A 20,689-nucleotide genomic window follows, 5' to 3' on the forward strand; every position below is an offset into this window, starting at 1 on the left:
CTAATCCTGATCCAGATGGGACAGCTGGGGCCACAAGAGCCAGTAAAATGTTTGGGAGCCTAACGCATAGGAACCAGGACCCCACACAGTTTCATGGGGGGCTGAAAGTGTTGGAAGTGAGAAATTTTTAACTTAAAGCCTGCAGAGTGTTGCCTGGCTTGGTGGCCCAGGAATTGAAGTGTCCCTGTCCTCAGGCAGCTCCTGGTTCCCCCAGAGAACTGTGATGCTCATGTGCTTTAGTAAGTAGGCAGTGCGCTGGGCTGAGGGGAGAATGCACATGCAGTGGGTGCTGGAGGGAGCAAGTGGGGTCCTCTCCCCCAGCTCAGGGCAGCAGGAAGCAGGCCCGCCCTGCCTTCCAGTTGCTGTCCATCCTGCATCTTTCTCTTCTCAGGGGTCCGCAGTTTGCTTTTCGCAGCGCTGGACATGGAAAGTCAATGTGGCTTGTGCTGAGCTTGCACTCTGCCTCTGAGCTGTAGCCTCAGCCCCACAGCTTAACCTCATTTTCAGGATCAGGGGCCTGATGAGCCCACCATTTTCAGCCTTGGCTTCTCAGTCTTCCTGGGGCCCATTTCTGGGCTCTGTCTATCCTAGGCCCACTCACTCAGCCACTTCCTGATAAATACGTTCGTAAGGCAACAAAGCACAATAATTCAACAGCACACCATCACCATTTACCTTTCCTTTGCATTTGTATAGTACCCTTGACCCTTCATGGGTCCAGCTTTTCCAGAATTCTTCCTTCTTAGCCCATTAGCCAGCTCTGGCCCATGAATCGTTGCCCTACCACCACATAACACCCCCTCCCCCCACAAAACACCAGTAACAGAACATCTTTGGAAACAATTTTCTTAAGAGAATCTTGAGTTCCCAGTGAGTCCAGCTGGAGCGGCTAGTCCCATGGTGCTAGTCTTGGAGTGCAGCCGTGAGGCCTTGGGCAGTGAGAGACCAGCACCGGAGGTGTGTGAGTGAGGTGTCCTATTGATTCCTAGAGCTGTGGTCCTTTGGGACACTGTGACTATCACCTGGACTTCTTAGACCTGCCGGGAAAACTACTGAAAGGTGGCTGCCGATTTCTGTCTGCTGCGGACCAGTGCAGGGAGTTGGCCAGCATTGTGTGAGCCATGAGGGGTGGTAGGACACCAGCCCACCTCTACCTGGACAGGTCACTTTGGCCTGGGAATGAGGCAGAGAGGCACCAAATGCGCCTCACTTCCCTCCATGAGAACTGTCCTGCCCATCCCAAAGGTCACAGTGAGAGCCTGCACTTTGGGACAGTCTTGGGTTTCAAGCTCAGCCCTATTGGCCTCTGGCCCCTCCCCCTCAAGGCTGCTGCAAGGAAGTAAAACCATGCATTGGAGAAGATGACACAGAACCCGTGCTCAGGACACGGCAGCAAATCCCAGGATTTGGAGAAGCCAAACACTGGCCCGAGGGCTGGAGTGCGCAGATCATCCTGTTTCCTGGAGGAAGTGGTCCTGCCCTTTTGTGGAGAGCCTTCCTTGCAGAACACATGTGGCAGGGATACTGCCTCACGGCCAGGAAGCTGCCCCCCACCCAGCTGCGGTACTAACTCTCTAAGGTGGCTATATTAATAACTATTCTCACCATCTCTGATGGTGAATCCCAACTCCTGCCCTCACTCTCCCCTCAAGCCCTCATGGCAGATTTCCATCCAGTTTCTCTACCTCCCTCTTCATACCATGCACTGGTGCCCACCTCCTACCCTCGCTGTTGCAAGGAATGCAACAGTGAGGCTGCAAATGCAAGGAATGAGGCTGCCCAGTAACCTTCCTCCATTGCCGCCCTACTCCTTCCCTGTAGCACCCCTGCCCACTGTCATTCCCACTGAACAGATGCAGAACGGCATGTTCAGGGGTACATGCCTTATACAAATCGGACAACACACTGTCTCCATGCCTCAGTTACCCTGTGTGTTAAATAGGATACAGAAGTTGGACACACTGCTTTCCACTGTCTCCTCTAGCGGCCCCTGGTGGCTTAATTTGGATAACAGCCACGGGGGGGGGGGGGCAAACACAACCACAGCAGCAGCAGCTGATGAGGCCGCCAGCCAGCAGTCCCCCTCCAGAGCTAGAGTTCCCTTCTAGTTGCTGTTGCCAACTCCAGCTATTCTCCAGGACTCTCCTGAGTTAGCAGTAGGCCAACGCATGATCCGGGCAATCCTCAACTCTGCTCTAGAAGAGGGTGTCTCGGTGATGCAGGGACACTCCCCACCACCAGGAAGAAATGCCCACGCTCCCACTCTGAGCAGTGGGGATGCACTGAGATCCCTTTCCATAGCCAGGTCTAGATCGCCTGCCCCAGCACATACCTGTCCCAGGGGAGGCAGGACCAGGGCAAAGGCCTGCCAGGGAGGGAAGCCCAGCCCAGCAGACCAACTAGCAATGCCCTTTCCTAACCCTTGCTTGGCAGACAGCTTGCTCAAGGAAGAGGGGGTAATGAGGCCTGCGGGGGAGGTGGCATGCTAGCCAGGCAGCTCCACCCATGGGATCTGATGGTCTCAATATTCATGAAGAACCTCCTCTGTGTCAGGTACACTGTCTTTCACAAGCCTTCAGCCTCACTACAACCCCAGGGAGGGAAAAAGCCTCTCTCCATTTTATAAACAAAGAGGCTGAGGCCTAGTAAGATCTGACTGGCTTAGTGAGAGTGTAGCAGAGCTGGGCCTAGATAGAACCTGGTCTCCAGCACTCGTCCAATGCTCTTTGCCCACAGTGTTCTCTGCCCATCAGCATGGTCTCCAACCTCCCCTGTGCTTGGAGAAGCAGCAGTCCCTTCTGGACTCAGAACACAGGATGGCCAGGATCAGGGCAGATCTCCTGGGGACATCTGGTCAACCGATCCCTCTGTGCATTGCCTTTTGCTGGCTCAACACTGAGCACCAGTCACAAGGTGGGCAGAACATCCCTAACAGGTCTGTGTCCTGGGCTTACCAGCCAAGTGGCCTCTGGTGGGCCCCTGGGAGCCACCTGCATGGCCCCAGGATAGGCAACCAAAGCGCTGCTTCCCGGGAAGTCCTTGGTGGTAGCAGTCCTGACCTGAGGCCCACTTCCAACCTGCTGAGGCATGAGCAATGCAGAGGGCCCAAGTTCCGGCCACATGCCCCGTTTTGCCAATCCGCAATGCCCAGCCCAGCTCTGCTGCAGACGTAAAGGCCCGGTCTCCCTGAAGCTGACATGCTCACTTGCTGCCCTTCCAGCAGCCAGGTCAGTTCCAAATAGGAGAAAGGGCGCTGCGCAGTTAGATGGTCCTTGAGGTGGTCAGGCAGCGTCAAAGCTGTTCAGCCTTGTAGCGCCTTCTGGTCTGTGTCTTCACTTGTCACGTAACTATCATGCGCTAACCCACCGTGCAACTGGGTGTTTCTTCATTTAAACATGGCTCCTTCTAGAATCTGTGACTGTGACAGGGTCCTCCATATCCCGCAGCCTGAAAACTTACACTTTTCACATAGTTTAGTATTTGGGTCTCAGATTCCAAGTGGGTCACTCAGAGGCACAGAACTCAGGGCCAGCCTTGCCCACCACTCCCTGAGCCAGAATAAGACAGGGACAGAGGAAAGTCAGAAGGCTCTGAACTCGTCATTAGGAAGAAGGGGACCTGGACTGTGCACTGGAACCCTGAGATGCAGGGCAGTGGGACTGAGCAAGAGGTGCCCCCAGGAGTTGGACCGCAGGGCCAGGCTTTGCCCTCTGGGCAGGACCCTCTAGCATTGTGAGTTGTGGCCCAGTGAAGCGGAGGCCAGGTCACATCCAGCTCCTCTCCTCTGCTCTACCCCTTGTGTCAGCTAGGCCAGCATAGTCTGAGCTCCTGTCTCTCTTCCCCTCCCTCACACCCCATTTTTCTATGATGTGGAGGTCTTGGATCCTTCTGTTCTTTGTGGGCCCCTCCTGATCAGCCCAATTGGGTGGGAGCCTCCGACATTTCTGTCCCCACTTTGCAGCCTTCATTGTCCTCCACCGCCACTGTTGTCTGGTTGGCAAGAGGAGAGGAAAGCAGCCGAATGCTGTGAGCTGGTCCATTCCTCCAGGCTGCAGCTGGCTATGTAGATGGACGTGTGGGGAGGTGAAGCAGGAGGATGGATCTGTGGGGGCAGCACCCCTCTTCCTGGTAGCTTGCTTGTCCACCGTCCACCTGACACTACCATACGACAGGGCGGAGGGGTGCAGGAGGGTGGAGGTGAGCAAGGTCTCACTTAGAGCTGGGAGCTGAATGGTCCGGGTGGAGGAAGGTGGCAGTGGTGTAGTTCTGGAAAAGAGGCTGCAGGAACATGCCAATGGTGCCAAAGACACAGACAAAGACAAAAATCCAGAGGAACAGGCGGTCGATCACCATGGCGACATACTTCCAGTCCTCACTCACCTGGACGGAGGAGATGAAGGAGGCCTGGTGTCAGTCACACGATGAAAGATAGGAGTGGGATGACTATAAGCAGGTCCTACCAACACAGCCACATCCCAGTCCTCCCCCTCAGCAACTTAAGCACGGCTCCCATCTTACCTGCCTTCGTGGCCCATCCACAACTCCAGATCTGGAATCCAAGTCCCGTGACAATTAGAGTCCTATCTCCTCTTTTCTCCCACCCCACAAACCAAACCACATGATCTCTCAGGTCTCTGTGCCTTTGGGTTTCCTCGGTGTCTGAAAATCACAACCTCCCTTTCTCCACCAGGCAAACCCCTACATATCCCTCAAAGTCCAAATTAAATATCACCTTCTCCATGAAGCACAAAGGCCCCAAAGGGAGAAGACTGATGAGTCAGAAAGATCAAGCTCTCCAGGCTTTGAGAGCCAGCCAGTGCTCCTCAGCGTTGTCCCGCCGCAGCCTGCATTGGGGCCTGCGCACACAGGAGCCCCTCCAGCTGGCGGGATGGGGGCCATCAGCCATGCATCCCTTTAGTCAGCAGCTGAATAATCACTCAAGCATGCGGCTACTGTGCCTACCATCCACCTGGCACCATGATGGGCACTGGAGACACAACTGAGCAGGACAAACATAGCCTGCAGTTTACAATTTCCTGAGGGAGACGGAAGTAAAAATATGTACGAATGTTGAAAAATGACACACAGTGTGGGCAAACAAGGTCTGAGATAGAGAAATGGAGGGGGATATAAAGTACGGGATGGCTTGGAAAGGCTTTGGGAGGGAGTGGCTGTTAGGCTAAGATCTGATAGGGGAGGAGGAGACTGTTGTTTTGGGGATAAGGTGAAGAAAAAAACTCAGATCCAAACAGTACTCTTTAAAAATGCTTGTGTCGCTGGGGAGATGGCTCAGTGGAATAAGTGCTTCCCTGGCAAGCGCAAGGGCCTGAGTTCAATCCCTGGTTCCACAAAAGAAAAAAAAAAAATGCTTGTGCCCTGCAAGGCCAAGCTGAGGAGTGATTCCAAACTGGAGGAAGTGAAGGAGACACAACAACTACATGCAGTCTGGGGTCTTGGATTGCGGTGGGGGTGGGGACAGTGACACCAAAGAGGACATTACTATGGGACAAGTGGGACTATGTGAATGTGGACTTTATATTAGATAAAGTCATTGGGGGTCAATTTTCTGCATGTGATCATTAATCCCAGGGGTTTGACTTGTTTTCTGCTGGAAATAGAACCCAGGGTCCCAAGCACACTCCACCATTGAGCCCCACCCCTCTGGTGAGAATGTCCCTAAGAGATACACTGGAGCACTTGGGATAAATGATTAGTGTTTCCAACTTCCTCTCACACAGTCAAGCAAAAACTAATAATACTAATAATCTTTTTGAAGGAAAAATGAAAAGCATTTCGAACAAAAGGATCCATCCGTGCCAAGGCCCTGAGGCAAAAAAAAAAAAAAAAAAAAACAGCTGGTCTTGCTTCAGACAGCTCAGCAGTACCTCAGTGCTCTGAGCAAGTGGGAGCAGACAAGTGGACAGGGGTCAATGATTATCCAGATCCTGTGGCTGAGGAAGGGGGACAATTAGGAGAGACCTTCCTACTCCAGGAAAGAGCTTGTGGCAACCTAGAGCCAGGTGTTAGCACAGGGGTGGTGAGGAAAGGATGAAGTTGCAGGTTATTTTGGAGATGGTGCTCACAGGACAGGACTTGGGATGATCCAGATGGTGGGGAAAATAACAGCGAAAGATAGGAGTCGAGGATCACTCTAGAGTTTTGGCCTGAACCGCTGGGTGAATGGGGATGCCATGTGCTACATGCTAGGGAAGGTCTGGTAGGCACGTAGATCCAGCACACAGTTGGCCCTGCTGAGGTTGAGGGCCCTGCAAGGCACCCAAGTAGCTTGAGGATCCCCAGCACCAGCTGGGTAAACGCTGACACACGAAAGCACTGCAGCAGGTGCAATGAGGAGGCGGTGAGGCGGCGGCAGCTGAGCCCTGCATCCCAGCTCCTCCACCTGACCTCAGGGAGCCTTGAGGCTCCCCACCCCATCTCCCTTCATCCCAACTAGAAATGCTCTTTGGTCCAAGCTTTAGCAACAAAAAGTTCCTGCTGACCAGGGGAGCAGACATTTGACACCCTCCCAGCCTACACAAAGCATGATGCCTGCCCTTCCTGTCCCCAGACCAGAATGGGAGTGTCCCAAAGGAAGCCTGGCCAGTCACCATGGCAACAGCTGAGCCTTGACCTAAAACTAGCCAGGTGGAGGCTGCCCACAGAGCAGACCAGCTGTGCCAAATGGGGTGATGTCAACCGACCACACCTCTCCCCAACTCCTGGTTCAGTCTCAAGGATTCCCTTTCTGGGGAGCTGCTCCAGAAAAAGCCAAAATTATGGGTTCAGAGAGGTGTTCAGGGAGGCTTCACCTCCACCCACCCCCACCTCCATAAATATTTCACCCTGGGCCCCAGAAGAGCAGAAAAGGAGTATCGATTTAAGCAGGCTCACAGAACCTCTCAACTCTCGCGCGCAGGCACACACACACAGCCACACACACAGGCTTACTGTCCTCGATTTTGCCTCCCATGGGGCTAACAAAGGACTCGCCTCTGTCTGTGCTAAGAGCTGCAGATTAACAATGTGCAATGCTGACTGCAAGAAAGGGCTCCAGTGGTGACAGCCAGAGGCCAGCTGCAGAGCCAGCAGGGCCTCTTTCCAGGCTGCCCACCCAACACTAAGATAGCCCAGCTGAGGCCTTTCTCCCTGGACACGAGGAGGCCCAAGGTAATGTTGAAGCATCTGCACTTTAGGTGACACAGCCTCGGGGAAGCAACACAGAAAAACCAGGCCAGCGCCCAGGACCGGGCAGCGGGCCCAACTCATCTCTCCACCCTGCACTGGGCCTCATGTGCTAAGGGGCTCCTTCCCGCTCCCGCCCCATGTTGGTTCCTGCATACTCACACTCTGGTCATCGTCCTCGCTCCGCATGTGGTCTGCGATGAAGCGCACACCATCCACTGCCTCGCGGAGGCCGCAGCTGCATGGCCCCCCAGGATGCCCCAGGCCACTCACTGGTGCCGGCTCTGCCCCAAAGGCCCCAGACAGGCCTTGCACAGAGGCATGATTGACAAAGCAGGTGCAGGTGTCAGCCCCAGGCGCATCGCGGAAGAACAGGGCCCCGGCACCTTGGCGTTCGCGTTGCCGCCGCCGTAGGCGGAGGCGCTGGCGGGCACAGTGGTGGCGCGGCTGCTGCATGAAAAGCAGTGTGGGCAGCTTCTCTAGGAACACGACCTTGACCCAAGGCGCCATGGTGTGTGTGGTAGGCGAGCGGTGGTGCACGTTGAGCACGCACACACTGGTGACAATGGAGAAGGTGACCAGCACCATGGTGAACATGAGGTACTTGCCGACGAGGGGCACGTCGAGCGAGGTGGGCGGCACGATCTTGGAGATGAGCAGCAGGAAGACTGTGAGTGCCAGCAACACAGAGATGCATAGCGTCATCTTCTCTCCACAGTCAGATGGCAGGTAGAAGACGAGGATGGCCAGCGAGGTGATGAGCACACAGGGGATAATGAGGTTGATGGTGTAGAAGAGTGGCTTGCGGCGGATGATGAAGTCATAGGTGATGTCCACGTAGGTGGAGTCGTCGGGGTTCTCATTGCGCCTGCCTGGCAGTGCCACAATGTCCCATTCCCCACTGGGTGTGAAGTCGTCCAGGCTGGCCACGTCACTCTTAAGCACTAGGTCAATCTCTGTGCGGTCATAGGTCCAGGAGCGGAACTTCATGGTGCAGTTCTGCTGGTCAAATGGGAAGTGCTTTACTTCGATCTTGCACGCACTCTTGTAGATGGCAGGTGGCAGCCAGAAGATGCTGCCGTCATAGGAGACCACCGCGTTGGAGTAGAAAGACACTTCGTACATGCCATCAGCACTGTCAAGAATGGGCATGGTCAGCCCTGGCCTAAGTGGTTCCCCATTCCCACCCATCTACCCAGCCTGAGTGGGAGGAGAGAAAAGGTAGGCAGGCTAGGGAGAGGAGAACCCCCACAGCTGGGAGAGCAACCATCCAAGAGTAGGAGGGCTGGAGCGGGAGTTAGCAGGAAGGGCCAATGGGCGAGCTGGTGGCAAGAAGATGTGCCCTGGTCAGGAGGCCCTCTGAGGCTGGAGAGGGTAGAGGAAGGGAGGGAGAGGACATGCTTCTATGTGTCTCATATTGTGTAAGCCTGTTACTTTTCATGAGTGTGAGAAAGTAGGGAGACCAGAGTGAGGAGTTCCCAGCTATGGAGGGGCACAAGGGCAGGGAGGACTAGGATGTAGACCCGTTATCCATGGGATCAGGTGGAGGAATTACTGCAGGCGGTGAGCAAGACCCTGGAGAAGAAACTGGAACTTTAAGGTCCACTGATCCTGCCCAAACTTCCATGAAAGCCTATATTTCAGTCAATTGGGATCCTATAACCTCACCACAGCTCCAAGTTCCCAGTAGTCCTAACTGACAGGTCATAGCACAAGTCAGCTTGGCCTGGGTCTTCCGTCTGCCTGGAGAATCCCCCTCCCTCTCATAGAAAGGCTAATTTATGTTCCCACAAGGGAAGGTCTCTTCTTCCCTTCCTGACTGCTCCCATTGTATCTCCCAACCTTTCCTTTACCCCAGAGCCACCTACTTGTTGTACAGGACCACATCTGGGAGCCAGATGTGTTTAGAAGGCAGTCGAACTTTCTTCATATTGTCAAACTCCTCAGGCTTCCAGGTGAGGCGATAATCCTCCCACTCCTGGGAAAGGAGGAGAGGGAGGCAGCACCGATCTCCACCCCGGAAGAGACCAAAGGTCAAGGAAAGGGACAAGAGGAAACCTATGTGGCTTGAGGAAGCTTTTAAAACCAGCATCATCCCCAAAAGTGAGTTTTTTGCCCATGAAGTATGGCTTGTATGATTCTTTCATATGTAATTTGAAAGGTATTATGATTGACATTTTACAAGTGAAAAAATGAACCTGAGAACTTTAATATGCTTAAAATAACACAGCCACAGTGGACTAAGGGCTTGCCTTGGCAAGCACAGGGACCAGGGTTCGATCCCTGGCTCCACAGGCATGCTGGCCCTGCCCCTGGGCACACTGAGCTAGTGACAGAGTCTGGGCGTGGTGGTACATGCCTATAATCCCAGCATTAAGGAGGCGGAAAGTAGGAGGATCACTATGAGTTGGAGCTGCACAGTGAGACCCTGTACCAAATACATAAATGAAAAATAAAATAATAGAACTAATAAGTAACTGAACCAAGATTTAAGCTCAATTATGTGGGACTCTTAAGGTCTATACCCTTTCTTGCTCTCTTGAGGAAACTGACAGGAAAAATAAAATAAAATAAATAAAAATAAAAACAGGAAGAAAGAGATGGCCAGGTGTAGTGGGAAGAGCACTGACCTGGGTCAGCCAAACATTGGTAGTCATGATCTGCTCCCGCTCGTGCTGCAGGGAAAGAGGAAAGCTTCTGAGGAGCCCCTGCCACCCCCCAGTAACACCCACATGAAACACACTTAGCAAGTAAACACAAATACTAATACACTCGGTAGGTTGGCAGAGAGGTTAGGACCCACACTTACCACACTGATGAGCTGGGCCAGTGACACCATGAGCTGCACTGTCACCAGCTCAGAGCCATTGGTGGCTGGGCGGATAAGTTTGTTGTAGCGCGCAGGATCCAGGAGATGTTCCACCAGTCGCTCCTCTGTGTCTGTACCCCACACTCCTAGGCAAGGCAGAAGCAGGAAGTAAGTAAACAGAAGGGCTCACAAAGGAGCCATCCTCAGGCAAGTGGGGCGATCCATTAGGCCCAACCAGGAGGCTATTGCTTCTTACTGCTGTCTCTAAGGACACTACAAAGTGCTCAGGTTACCCCATGGAGGGCCTGGATTAAGGGCCCCATAGAGAAGCCCTCATCTGTGACCACTGACTAAGAAGTTCTGACAGGGACGGTGAGGTGGCATACGCCTGTAATCCCAGTACTCGGGAGGTTAAAGCAGAAGGATTGCCACAAGTTTGAGGCCAGCCAGAGATACATGGTGAGTTCAAGGCAATCCTAAACTATATGACAAGACCGTGTCTCAAACAAAAAGTTGACAGGCCCTAACGAGACTTCCAGACTAGAACTGCTTCAAGAACTGATAGAGATCTGCTCGTCTCAAGATCCCTCAGAAGGGTCTCTACTTCCATGGTTTCCCTGTCAAATACACACTATTCACTCATGGGAGACTTAAAGAGTGTAGCGAGTGGGGCCAGCCTGCATCCCACCACACACCTGCTCTTCAACCACTGCACGCTAATGTGTGTCAATATTACTGTATGTCTCTGCATGGGACTGTGCTCTTGACACCAGCCCCTTCCCTTGCAGGCATCAGACGGGGGTAGAATGGTTGGGCAGTCTAAAATGTGGGTTGGGAAGCTCTGGGTCAGATTAGCCTCAAGCTCCATCCACACAGGAGTGCAGCCCACTAGGGGCATGCAGGTGTGGAGAGCTTGGCCCCTTGCACCTGCCCCTCCATAACCCCACACAGATGTGCCCTCCCCAGGCCTTCAGAGAGCTCCTTCCTGGTCCTCAGCCTATCAGTTTTCCCTTTCAAGTTTCCTGTCTTGCCAGACAACAAGGACTGGAAAGTCTGCTCTCTCCCCTTCCTGCCTTACTCCTGTGTGAATGCTGAAGGGGAAAGTGGTAGGGAGCCTAGGGAGAGATGCTCAATCAGATAAGTTGCTTGAGATAATGTGTTACCAAGAAATCAGATGGCATCTCAGCTGTCATCAGAACCAGCCCCCTGCCACTGCAGAAAGCATCCTCCCTGTGGCCCCAGCCTCCTCACCACCACCGGTCAGGTTTCCACACCTCCCTTGCATCACTTACTTCTTGGGGTGGGTGCTCTTCCCTGTTCGGTCTCTGGGTGCACCCTGCCACTCCGGGGGGGTCTCTCCCGTACCCCTCAGCAGGCTTCCCCAGCCCTAGGGGACCCCTCCCTTGCACCTTCTAGCCTGGCTGGGTAAGACAGCACAGCGTCTTGGGCCATCACCCCAGATAGCGGGACCTGGCCGGTGCAGGTTCTTACCTAGGAGCAGCCCGAGGAGGCCCAAGCTGAGGAGCAGCGCCATGGGGCTGCAGCGCCAGGACATGCCGCCTGCATAGCACCAGCAAGAGCCTCGGGCGGGTGCTGTCCGTGGTGCTGAAACAGCGCAGCCTGGCTCGGGTGGTGCTTGCAGCCTCAGGGCCACTACGCTGCGGTTCCGAAGGCTGAGGAAGTCGACAGCGGGGAGGAACCAGCTGTCTCCTACCCGGATTGGGAGCAAGCAGAGCAAGCAGCTTCTCGGGCTGCTCTTCCAGGGACTACAATTGGGACGGAGAGGGGAGGGGGAGGAGTCTCCGCCCCGGAGGCGGAAGCGCCGGCCAGATCCCAGAAAGGGTGGGGGGGAGGGTCCCCGGGTGGGATACTCTTCCACTGGACCTGCTAAGGAGGGCTTGCGTGAGGCGAAGGACTGTTCACCCGGTAGAGGAGGAGTTGTGAGACCCAGAAGTTGAGGCGGGACATGAAAAGGTTTGAGAAAGGACCAGGAGGCTGGCGGGAAGAAGCGGTGGGTGTTGGCCAAGTAGGTCAAAGCCCTCTTAGTACAAGGGGGCAGCTGGGAGTTACAGTGACAAATGAGGGAGTAGAAGACATAAGTCTCCACGGTTCCTGCTCCTTTTTTTCTCTTCCTGGGGAAGCTGAGAAAATGTTTTTTAGGCCTTTAAAGAGAAGGGGTGGAGGTGAGGGTGGTATTATTTTAAGAAAGAAAACAGCTTGGAGTCTTGGAACAGTCCCCTCACCTGTCCCTATCTCCACCTCCAAAATCTCCCTGAGAAACCAGGGACCTACCCAGCTGCAATAGCTCTAAGGCAAAGAAGTCCTGGCTCCTCTTGAATGATGTAACCTTGAAGGCTTTCAAGAGCAGGAAGATGAGCAGCCTGCATCAAGGATCCTTGCTCACCCATATTTGATATTTGCTTCCACTTCACTCTTTTGTCTGCTGGGTGCCAGGAGATCAGGGGATCATTTCATAGAGAAAGACAGAAGCTAACACAAAGACAGTAAAGATGATAGAGGTGTCGAAGCTCAATGGCATCTTTGATCTTAAAAGCCCTAAACTGCTGAGCCAATAAAGGCCTCTTTTTTTCTTAGGTGGATTTGTTGCCACTTTCAACCAAAAGATCCCTGACCAGAGTGAGCTTATCACACAGCAAATCCCTGTTTATCTCATCCAAGACCACTCCTCCGATCTCATCTGGGCCACTGTCACCCATCTCCACATCCTTGCTATACCCTGTATTTATGGGGCTTTTAAACACAGGATTCTCTGGTTCTTTTTCCACCCATGAGCCCCCTACCTTCTAGTTAAATCAGAGCATTGGACAAAAGTTTTCATTCCTCAAGAAGTTATACCTGACCCAGGATAAAGTCAGGTGCTCTGTTACATGCTTACAGAGCATGTCCAATAATATCTTTTTTTTTTTCCAAACCAGAACCACCAGATTTATTTAGTTTAACATTTCCTAGGATCTAGAGAGAAAGATGTCAAAGCAAATCTAAGATATACACACAAGTGCCCGCCCCCATGAACTCAAGATACCCTGAATAAAAAATGTAAGCACAGTTCTGTTCAACATAAAAGTTATCTTCGGGGCTGGTGAGATGGCTCAGTGGTCTAAAGCACCTATTAGAACAAACTAAAAGCACAGGGACCACGGTTCAATCCCCCAGCACCACATGCCAGTACCACCACCACCCCTGGTGGGCTGAGCTGGCCACACACACACACACACACACACACAAATAATTAATTAAAATAAATAAATAAATAAAAGTTATCTTCGTTTCTGGAAGATGTTTCCACGTCCCATTCCACGTCCTCTTCCTCTTGCAGCCACTTGAGCCTTCAGAATAGCAGCTTTTCCTCGGCCAGCTCCTGAGCCCTGGTTATTTTTCATGCTCTTTAACATGGGCGCATTTTTCAGCATGTCAGGCAAAATCAGAAAGCGGATCTTGCTGCCACGGATGTATACCTGCTCTAGCTGTGCCACTTGACCATCTCTGTATGTGACTGTGATGTTGGACATCTGGCAATTCATGTTGTCCTCCGCTTCAATGAGCTTCCCCCAATATACTTCACCAGTGTTTGTCTCACACATCACAATGTGGCCCTCAGCCTCATGCAGGACTTTAATCGGCACACCAATAGACATCTTGACAGGGAGAGAGTTCAGTTGTGGTCTTCTAGTCCTCCTTCTCCTCCTCTTCGGCGCTGGTAGGTAACAGAAGAGATATGATGGGGAAGGCATGCGAAGACGAATGGCGGACCACCAATAATATCTTTCTGAAGTAGTGGCTGCCTCTTCAACTAGATCACCAGGCATCTGTAAATGCTAAAGAGGCAGAAGGCACTAGTATAGATAGACATATGTAATATGTACTGGAAGTTCTTCTTTAAAAGCTCAACTAGGGCTGCAAAGATAGCTTAATGATCTAAGTGCCTGCCTAGGCCAGCGCAAGGACCCAGGTTCAATCCCCGGTACCACATGCTAAGCTGGCCTCACCCCAGGTGCCCTGAGCTGGCCACCAAGACAGCATGGTGGTGCATGTCTGTAATCTCAGTGCTGGGGAGGCTGAAACAGGAGAATCACTACAAAACTGAGCTGAGTAGTGAGATCCTGTATCAAATATTCTTTTTTAAAAAAGAAATAAATGAAAGCTCAACTGGAAACAATTTATTTAACATATCCCCAGGTTTGGGAAATGAGGGGAAGAAGCAGGGCAAGTTCCAAAAAAGCTTGAAGAGAAATGACAACAGGCCCCATGGTGCACATGGGAGTGAGCATAACCCTTCACACCAGCAGGAGGCATGCATGTCTATACATGCAATGATCTCTTAGGAAGGAAATCTTGGTGCCAATAAAAGGAGTAAGAGAGTAAAAGCTTTAATTTTTAAAAAATATATCTTTAGTACAGGGTCTACAGGATCTCACTACACATGTCAGACTCTTAAGGATCCTCTTGTCTTCAGCCTCCCAAGCACTGGGATTACAGGCATGCACCACCACGCCCAGTCTCATTCCTGGCTCAGCACACCCTGAGGGCAGGGCTGGCATAGCACAGGGATCAGCCCTCCCCCAACCCCTGCATCAGCCTACACAGGTGCTTTAATCACCTAGGCAATCTGGACAGCCCTGAGAATAAAAGCTTTAAAAGACTGCTGAGTGTGGTGGCACACATCTGTAATCCCAGTACTTAAGAGGCTGAGACAGGAAGATAATTGCAAGTTTGGGACCAGCCTGGGCTAAAAAGTGAGCTCAAGGTCAGCAAGACCATGTCTCAACAAACAAACAAAACAAAGAACTTAAGAAAAGTAGAAAGGGGCTCGTGAGATGGTTCAGTGGTCTAAAGCACCTACTTAGAACAAGCTTAGCAAAGCACAGGCACCTCGGTTCAATCCCCCAGCACCACATGCCAGCCAGCTTCGCCCCCCTGGTGGGCTGAGCTGGCCACACACACACATATAAATAAATATTTAAAAAGAAAAAAAACAAAAGTAGAAGGGCCCTGCAGCCCCAGCCCCAAGAAGCACTGAGATGGCAATTGAGACTGGGCCCACGTGCCTGTAATCCCAACTCTTCGGAGGCTGTAAACAGGTGGATCACTGTGAGTCCAATACAGTAGCAAGACCCTGAACAACCTGTAGATCCTTCCATAAAATAAATTTTTTTTAAAAAAAATAAGGAGAAGGAATGTATATAGCCTCTGTACTTAGAGAGAGGGTCAGGGATGAGATTCACCTTTAACAATCTGCATATCAACTGTACTTTAGGAACTGTAAGGAACCTGAGAATGCAATGATTAAAAAGATTTAGTCCGGCTATTAAGCAGATCACAATATAGCAACAAAATTATTTCACAGTGTGACACCTGCCCTGGGAAAAGCATAGATGAGGGACACAGAGGAGGGAGAGTTAATAGTGCCTGAGGGGCATGGAGGACATGAAGATGAACACTGAGATTAGAAAGAGAAGAGGGCTGTAAAACAAGGAGGCTTGAAGACATTCCGAAGTCCTGAGAGGAATAAGGGGCTTTCACAGATGTGGAGTGATGCGGGAGAAGGGAGGCCTTCTCTTGGGGAAATCTCTTCTAGAGTGGTGGCCTGTTTCTGGCTTGACATGGGGGACAGGGAAATTTGCATGCTTGAAGCTGAGGCTGCTCCCTGATGCTACCCAGGCCAGTCTCAGCAGCCTGTTCACTGTGACCTCTACCCTTTCTTCTCAAATCTCCCAGCTTTTACTCCCAAATTTTCTCCCAATCTGCTAAGGAACTAGCTCCCAAACACAACCACCTAGTGACCAAGGAGAGCCCTGCCTTCTCCACATGCTCCTCTACACTCCCTGACTCCCAGGAGGGAAAGGCAGCCAGGGAGAAGAGACAGGCCAGGAGCACACAGGGAAAGGACAGATAGAGAGGTGGCAGTTCTGAGACAAAATATTAACTTTGGCACTCTCATTGCCTCTAACCAGCCTCTCTTTCTGTTTTTTTCCTGTGTCTCTGTCTCAGTTACTTTTCTCTCATTGCTGGGACAAAATACCTAAGACCCAAAATTAAGAAAGGAAAGGTTTAATTCAGTTTGTCGAGGTTTCAGACCATACTTAGCTGGCTCCATGGCAGCATGGCACATGGCAGAGGGAAACAGTTCATGGTAGAGAACAGCAAAACAAGGGCCAGGGAGATGGCTCAGTAGAATAAGCATTTGCCTGGCAAGCGCAAGGGCCTGAGTTCAAGCCCCAGTTCCACCAAAAAAAAGAAAGAAAACAGCAAGAGCAAAAAGCAGAAGCAGCAGCTAGCAAGCCCCCCTCTCTCTCTCTCTCTCTTCCTTGTATTCAGGCTCTCTGCCCCAGGGTGTGTGTAACACTCACACCAATAACCCCAGCATTAGATCATGAATTAATCACAAACTCTAGGAGCCTGCTGCCCCCATCATTACATAAGGATTTGAGGGACAACTACACATAAAACATAAGTCTCTTTTTTTTTGTTGGCGGAATACGGGATGTTGCGGCGTGACTGGAGTTCAGACGTGTGCTCTTCCTATCTTTAGGGAAGGGTCTACAGGGTGCTCAGGGTCTCACTACTAGATCGAACTCATAGTGATCCCTGTTTATAGCCTCCCAACAGCTGGGATTATAGGCCGTGACACCATGTCCAGTCTCAATTGTCTGTGTGCCCTGGGGGTAGGGCAGGCCCAGGGATCAAACCCCCAGCCCCCTGCACCTGCTTGCAGATGCTTTAATCCACTGAGCTATTTGGCCGGCCCTTTTTTTTTTTTTTTTTTGAGACACCCAAAAAAAGTTTTTGAGGCAGTGTCCAGGCTGGTCTTGAATTCACTATGTAGCCTAGGCTGGCCTCAAACTCAGGGCACTCCTATTACCTCAGCATCCTAAGTGTTGAGAGTACAGTCATGTGCCACCATGGCTGGCATTTTTGGTAGAATGTCATTTCTGTGGGATATGTAACTGAATGACATACATTCTTGTTATTTTCAAAGGACTATATAGTGATATAACTTTGTAACCTTCCTTTTTCATTTATGATTTCTCAAATGTCTCCATACCCATAAATATTCTTTGATAATTAATTTTTCCTTTGAGACAGGATCTTAACTGTGTCACTCAGGCTGATCCCTATTATCTGCTCTGTCACACAGCATTATAGTCAATTATATTTGGCTTCAGTTCATCCATTACCATGCATTCCTAAAGGCAAGAGCAGGAAATACGGTTCCAAGATAAACTGAGTCACAGCCGTTCAGTAAGGCGCTCTTCCTTTATGTCACAAATCATGCCAGGAACTTCCCACAGGGCCTGGATCTCCTTTATCGCCACATCCACAGCTCCCACTGCAGCTCCTGGCAAAGGACAAGCGCTAGGAACACATCCGTTACGCCAAGGTCACAGCACTGAGTCTCTGGGCTGAGCCAGAGAGAGGTCTGCTCATCCTGCTCCAGAGTGCACCTGCTCACTCTGATAACACACGACCTTTAGAGCAAAGGAAAATCCCTACAATCCACTTTCCACAGAACAGCTGGAGTGATCTGTAAAATGTTAAATCTGATCGTGCTATTTCCTGTTCAAAATCCTCCAGTGGTTTCTCACCACGCTTTGAATAAAACCCAAACAACTTCTGTGGTCTCCATAATCCAGCCCCTGCTTTCTCTACCGGCCTTGTCTCATAGCCTGTCTCCTCTATTTTCACTATGCTCAAGCTACATGGACCCTCTGTTTCTTAAAGCATTTATTCAGTTATACAGTCTTACACACTTTGCAGAGGCTTTTGTGAAACCCTATCAATGACCTGCCAACACAAGCACTACCACGATCTCTACCTTGCAGGTATGGAAACTATGGCACAGACAGGCTATATATAACTTTCCCAGGGTCATGTCCTGAGTGCCTGGTGTCGCTGGCGTTCAAAGCCTATGTTCTTAGCCAGCATGTCTTTAACTTCCTATCCTGCAACTCAGCCTTTGAGGTTACTGCTGTCTCTGCCTAAGAAGAGCCTGCCATTTCTCAGTCCTGCTTTTATAATAGAGCTCAGCTCAAATGCTGCCTCCTTAGTGAGCCTTTCCAGACTACTAGACTTAACCTGAGTCCCTCTCTCCCATGTGACCCTACCTTTTTTTATTTATTGGCAGAACCGGGGATTGAACTCAGGCCCTTGTGCTTGCCAGGGAAGCGCTTATTCCACTGAGCCATCTCTCTGGCCCTCAGTGACCCTACCTTAATTCCTTACACTGACTTCAAGTCTGGGCTATTCTTCTATTTATGGATTTTGTGTGTGTGTGTGTGTGTGTGTGTGTGTGTGTGCACTCCTTGCACTAGGATGAAAGTGCCTAAAGCTGCTCTCAGCCATTGCTCTACCTCCACCCCAGACCAGTGTCTAACACATGGGAAGCCCCACTAACATTTGAGTGGCAAGTGCCTCTTGGCTTTTGGGGAGTGAAAACGATCAGATCAATAGTAGGGTTAGCACTTGCTGTGTCGCGGACTAAGCACCAAGCACTGTCTTTGATGTATCTTATTTCATCTAAACCGGCACAATGGTCATGCAGCAGGGCACAGCGTCTCACTCATTTCACAGGGAAGGACTCAGGTCTTCAGCAAGTAAATGTCTTGCTAAGGTCACCCACCCAGCACAACAGAGAAGCAAAGCAGCTGAGCCCAAATCCAAGTCCACTTTGGTCTGACTCCCCAGTCCATGTTCTTCCCAATCATTTGTGCTGTCCTTTCTGGTCTAATTCAGAGGCTGCCGCAGCCTCTGATGAGCGCCCTTGCCTGCCCTCTGTTCTGAGCTCAGAAGGCACAGCCCACTGAATGGTTCACCTCACTGCCTGCCCTCTTGTGCTGTCTCCTAGCTCAACTGCTATTCTCCAAAGCTCCGCTCTTCTCTGACAGGTCTCATTCTCTGTCAGGCTACTGTGATAGTTTCCCAAACCTTTTTCTTTTTTTTTTTTTTTAATATATTTGGTACAGGGTCTCACTAAGCAGCTCAGACTTGTAGTGATCCTCCTGTTTTCAGCCTCCCCAGCGATAGGATTACAGGCATGCACCACCATGCTGGTCTTGGTGACCAGTAAGTCTTCCTTGATTGTAAAAATAAGTGCAAATTCATACACATGGCTTTGAATACCTTCTGTTGTAGTCAAGGATTACAAGGGAAAACAGCAATACAGGACACATAGTTCACAGAATTATTTTATAATATTCACCCAAAGAGTCAAATGCAAGAGTGTGGGAGATCTGTCCATACGCTACAGACCCAAAGAATCCAGCAAAGGGCCTGGATCCCACAGTAACATCCTGCATAAGCCCAGCTGAAGACCTGGAGCCCATAGCAGAGTCCTGCATGAATCCAGCTGGAGATTTAAAGCCCATGACAATGCCTCATGCAGGTCTGTATCAAAGATCTGCACTGGAAAGGTCCTAAGGTCAGTGGTGGAAAATAGAAAGCCTGTGCCAGTGGGATGAAGGAGACTGAGGTATCTGCATTGGAGCCAGGAAGCAATGCTCAAGGTAAGGACCAGAGCTCTCCTGAAAAGAACTGTAGTCATCTTCAGCAACAGCAAGGACCCAAGCTCCTCCAATCAGAACAGCTGAGTTCCTATTAGGAAAACCAGCACGTTTCTCCAGGACCATCAATTACACATCATCTTCCCCACCAGTTCTTTAATGTGTTGGCAACAATCCTCAGGTGGGCAGGCCTTCCACTCCCAGCACCACCTTGACTCAGTTCAGCTGGGTGTTACAAGTTGCCCACTGGCTGTTAATCCATCACACCTGCCAAGACCTAGCCCTTCCCAGCCTAACCTGTCTCACCTTCCTTACTCTAGCTTTCCATTCCTTCAACATCTCATGGTCCGATCTCAAAACTTGTCATCTGTGCCCAGAATGTTACCCCTTCCTCTTCCCACCAGCAGTTGTATTCACACTTGAGAGCTAAGTGGTCCCTCGTTCAAGAACTGCTCTTCAGGTACCTAGGCTTCCATTCTTATGTGGCACTTACCACATCTGCAATTATGAGACAGAGTATACAACAATCCATAGAATGTCGTAACTTCCTACCAAGCTGAGCACACACAAAATGTGAGGACTGGGACCATGTCATTTCAGGCTACATTCTCCAGGGCCTTGGGCCACCTTAATAGCTCAGCAGATTAAAGCACCTGCAAGCAGGCTCAGGGGCTGGGAGTTCGATCCCCAGGCCTGACGTGCGGGCCCCGCCCCTGGGGTGTGCTGAGATGGCAATTGAGACTGGGCGTGGTGGTGCGTACCTGTCATCCCAGGTCTTGGGAGGCTGTAAACAGGTGGATCACTATGAGTCCGATCTAGTAGTGAGACCCTGAATACCCTGTAGACCCTTCCCTAAAATAAAATTAAAAATAACAGGGCTTGGGGAGATAGCTCAGTAGAACAGGTGCTTGCCTGGCAAGCTCAGGGTCCTGAGTTCAATCCCTGGTGCCGCAAAACAAAACAAAAAAAGAAATAAAAACATTCTGGGGGGCCAGGGAGAGAGATCAGTAGAATAAGCCCTTGCCTGGCAAACACAGAGGCCCGAGTTCAATCCCCAGTTCTGAAAAAAAAAAAAAAAAAAATTCTAGGATTAGCTCATGCTATTGTTTTCTTCTAAATAAATGCTTTTTGGGGGGCTAGGGAGATGGCTCAGTGGTCTAAAGCACCTACTTAGAACAAG

General features: G+C 51.0%; 1 protein-coding gene and 1 pseudogene across 1 annotated transcript in view; both read right to left on the reverse strand.

Moving 5' to 3' along the window:
- Positions 1-809: 809 nt before the first annotated feature.
- Chrnb2 (cholinergic receptor nicotinic beta 2 subunit) overlaps positions 810-20,689 on the reverse strand; it is a 25,075-nt gene continuing 5,195 nt past the window's right edge. Inside the window, exons 2-7 of the mRNA XM_004629806.2 lie at positions 11,483-11,664; positions 9,992-10,137; positions 9,813-9,857; positions 9,051-9,160; positions 7,345-8,317; positions 810-4,380 (exon numbers count right to left, since the gene is read on the reverse strand). Coding sequence (XP_004629863.1) covers positions 4,210-4,380; positions 7,345-8,317; positions 9,051-9,160; positions 9,813-9,857; positions 9,992-10,137; positions 11,483-11,546 — 1,509 coding nt within the window. The 5' untranslated portion in view covers positions 11,547-11,664 and the 3' untranslated portion in view covers positions 810-4,209. The remainder of the gene's footprint in view (positions 4,381-7,344; positions 8,318-9,050; positions 9,161-9,812; positions 9,858-9,991; positions 10,138-11,482; positions 11,665-20,689) is intronic.
- On the reverse strand, positions 12,937-13,757 carry LOC101576861 (annotated as a pseudogene).

This window comes from Octodon degus, unplaced genomic scaffold, assembly GCF_000260255.1.
Source record: "Octodon degus isolate 3935 unplaced genomic scaffold, OctDeg1.0 scaffold00032, whole genome shotgun sequence".
NCBI lineage: Eukaryota > Metazoa > Chordata > Mammalia > Rodentia > Octodontidae > Octodon > Octodon degus.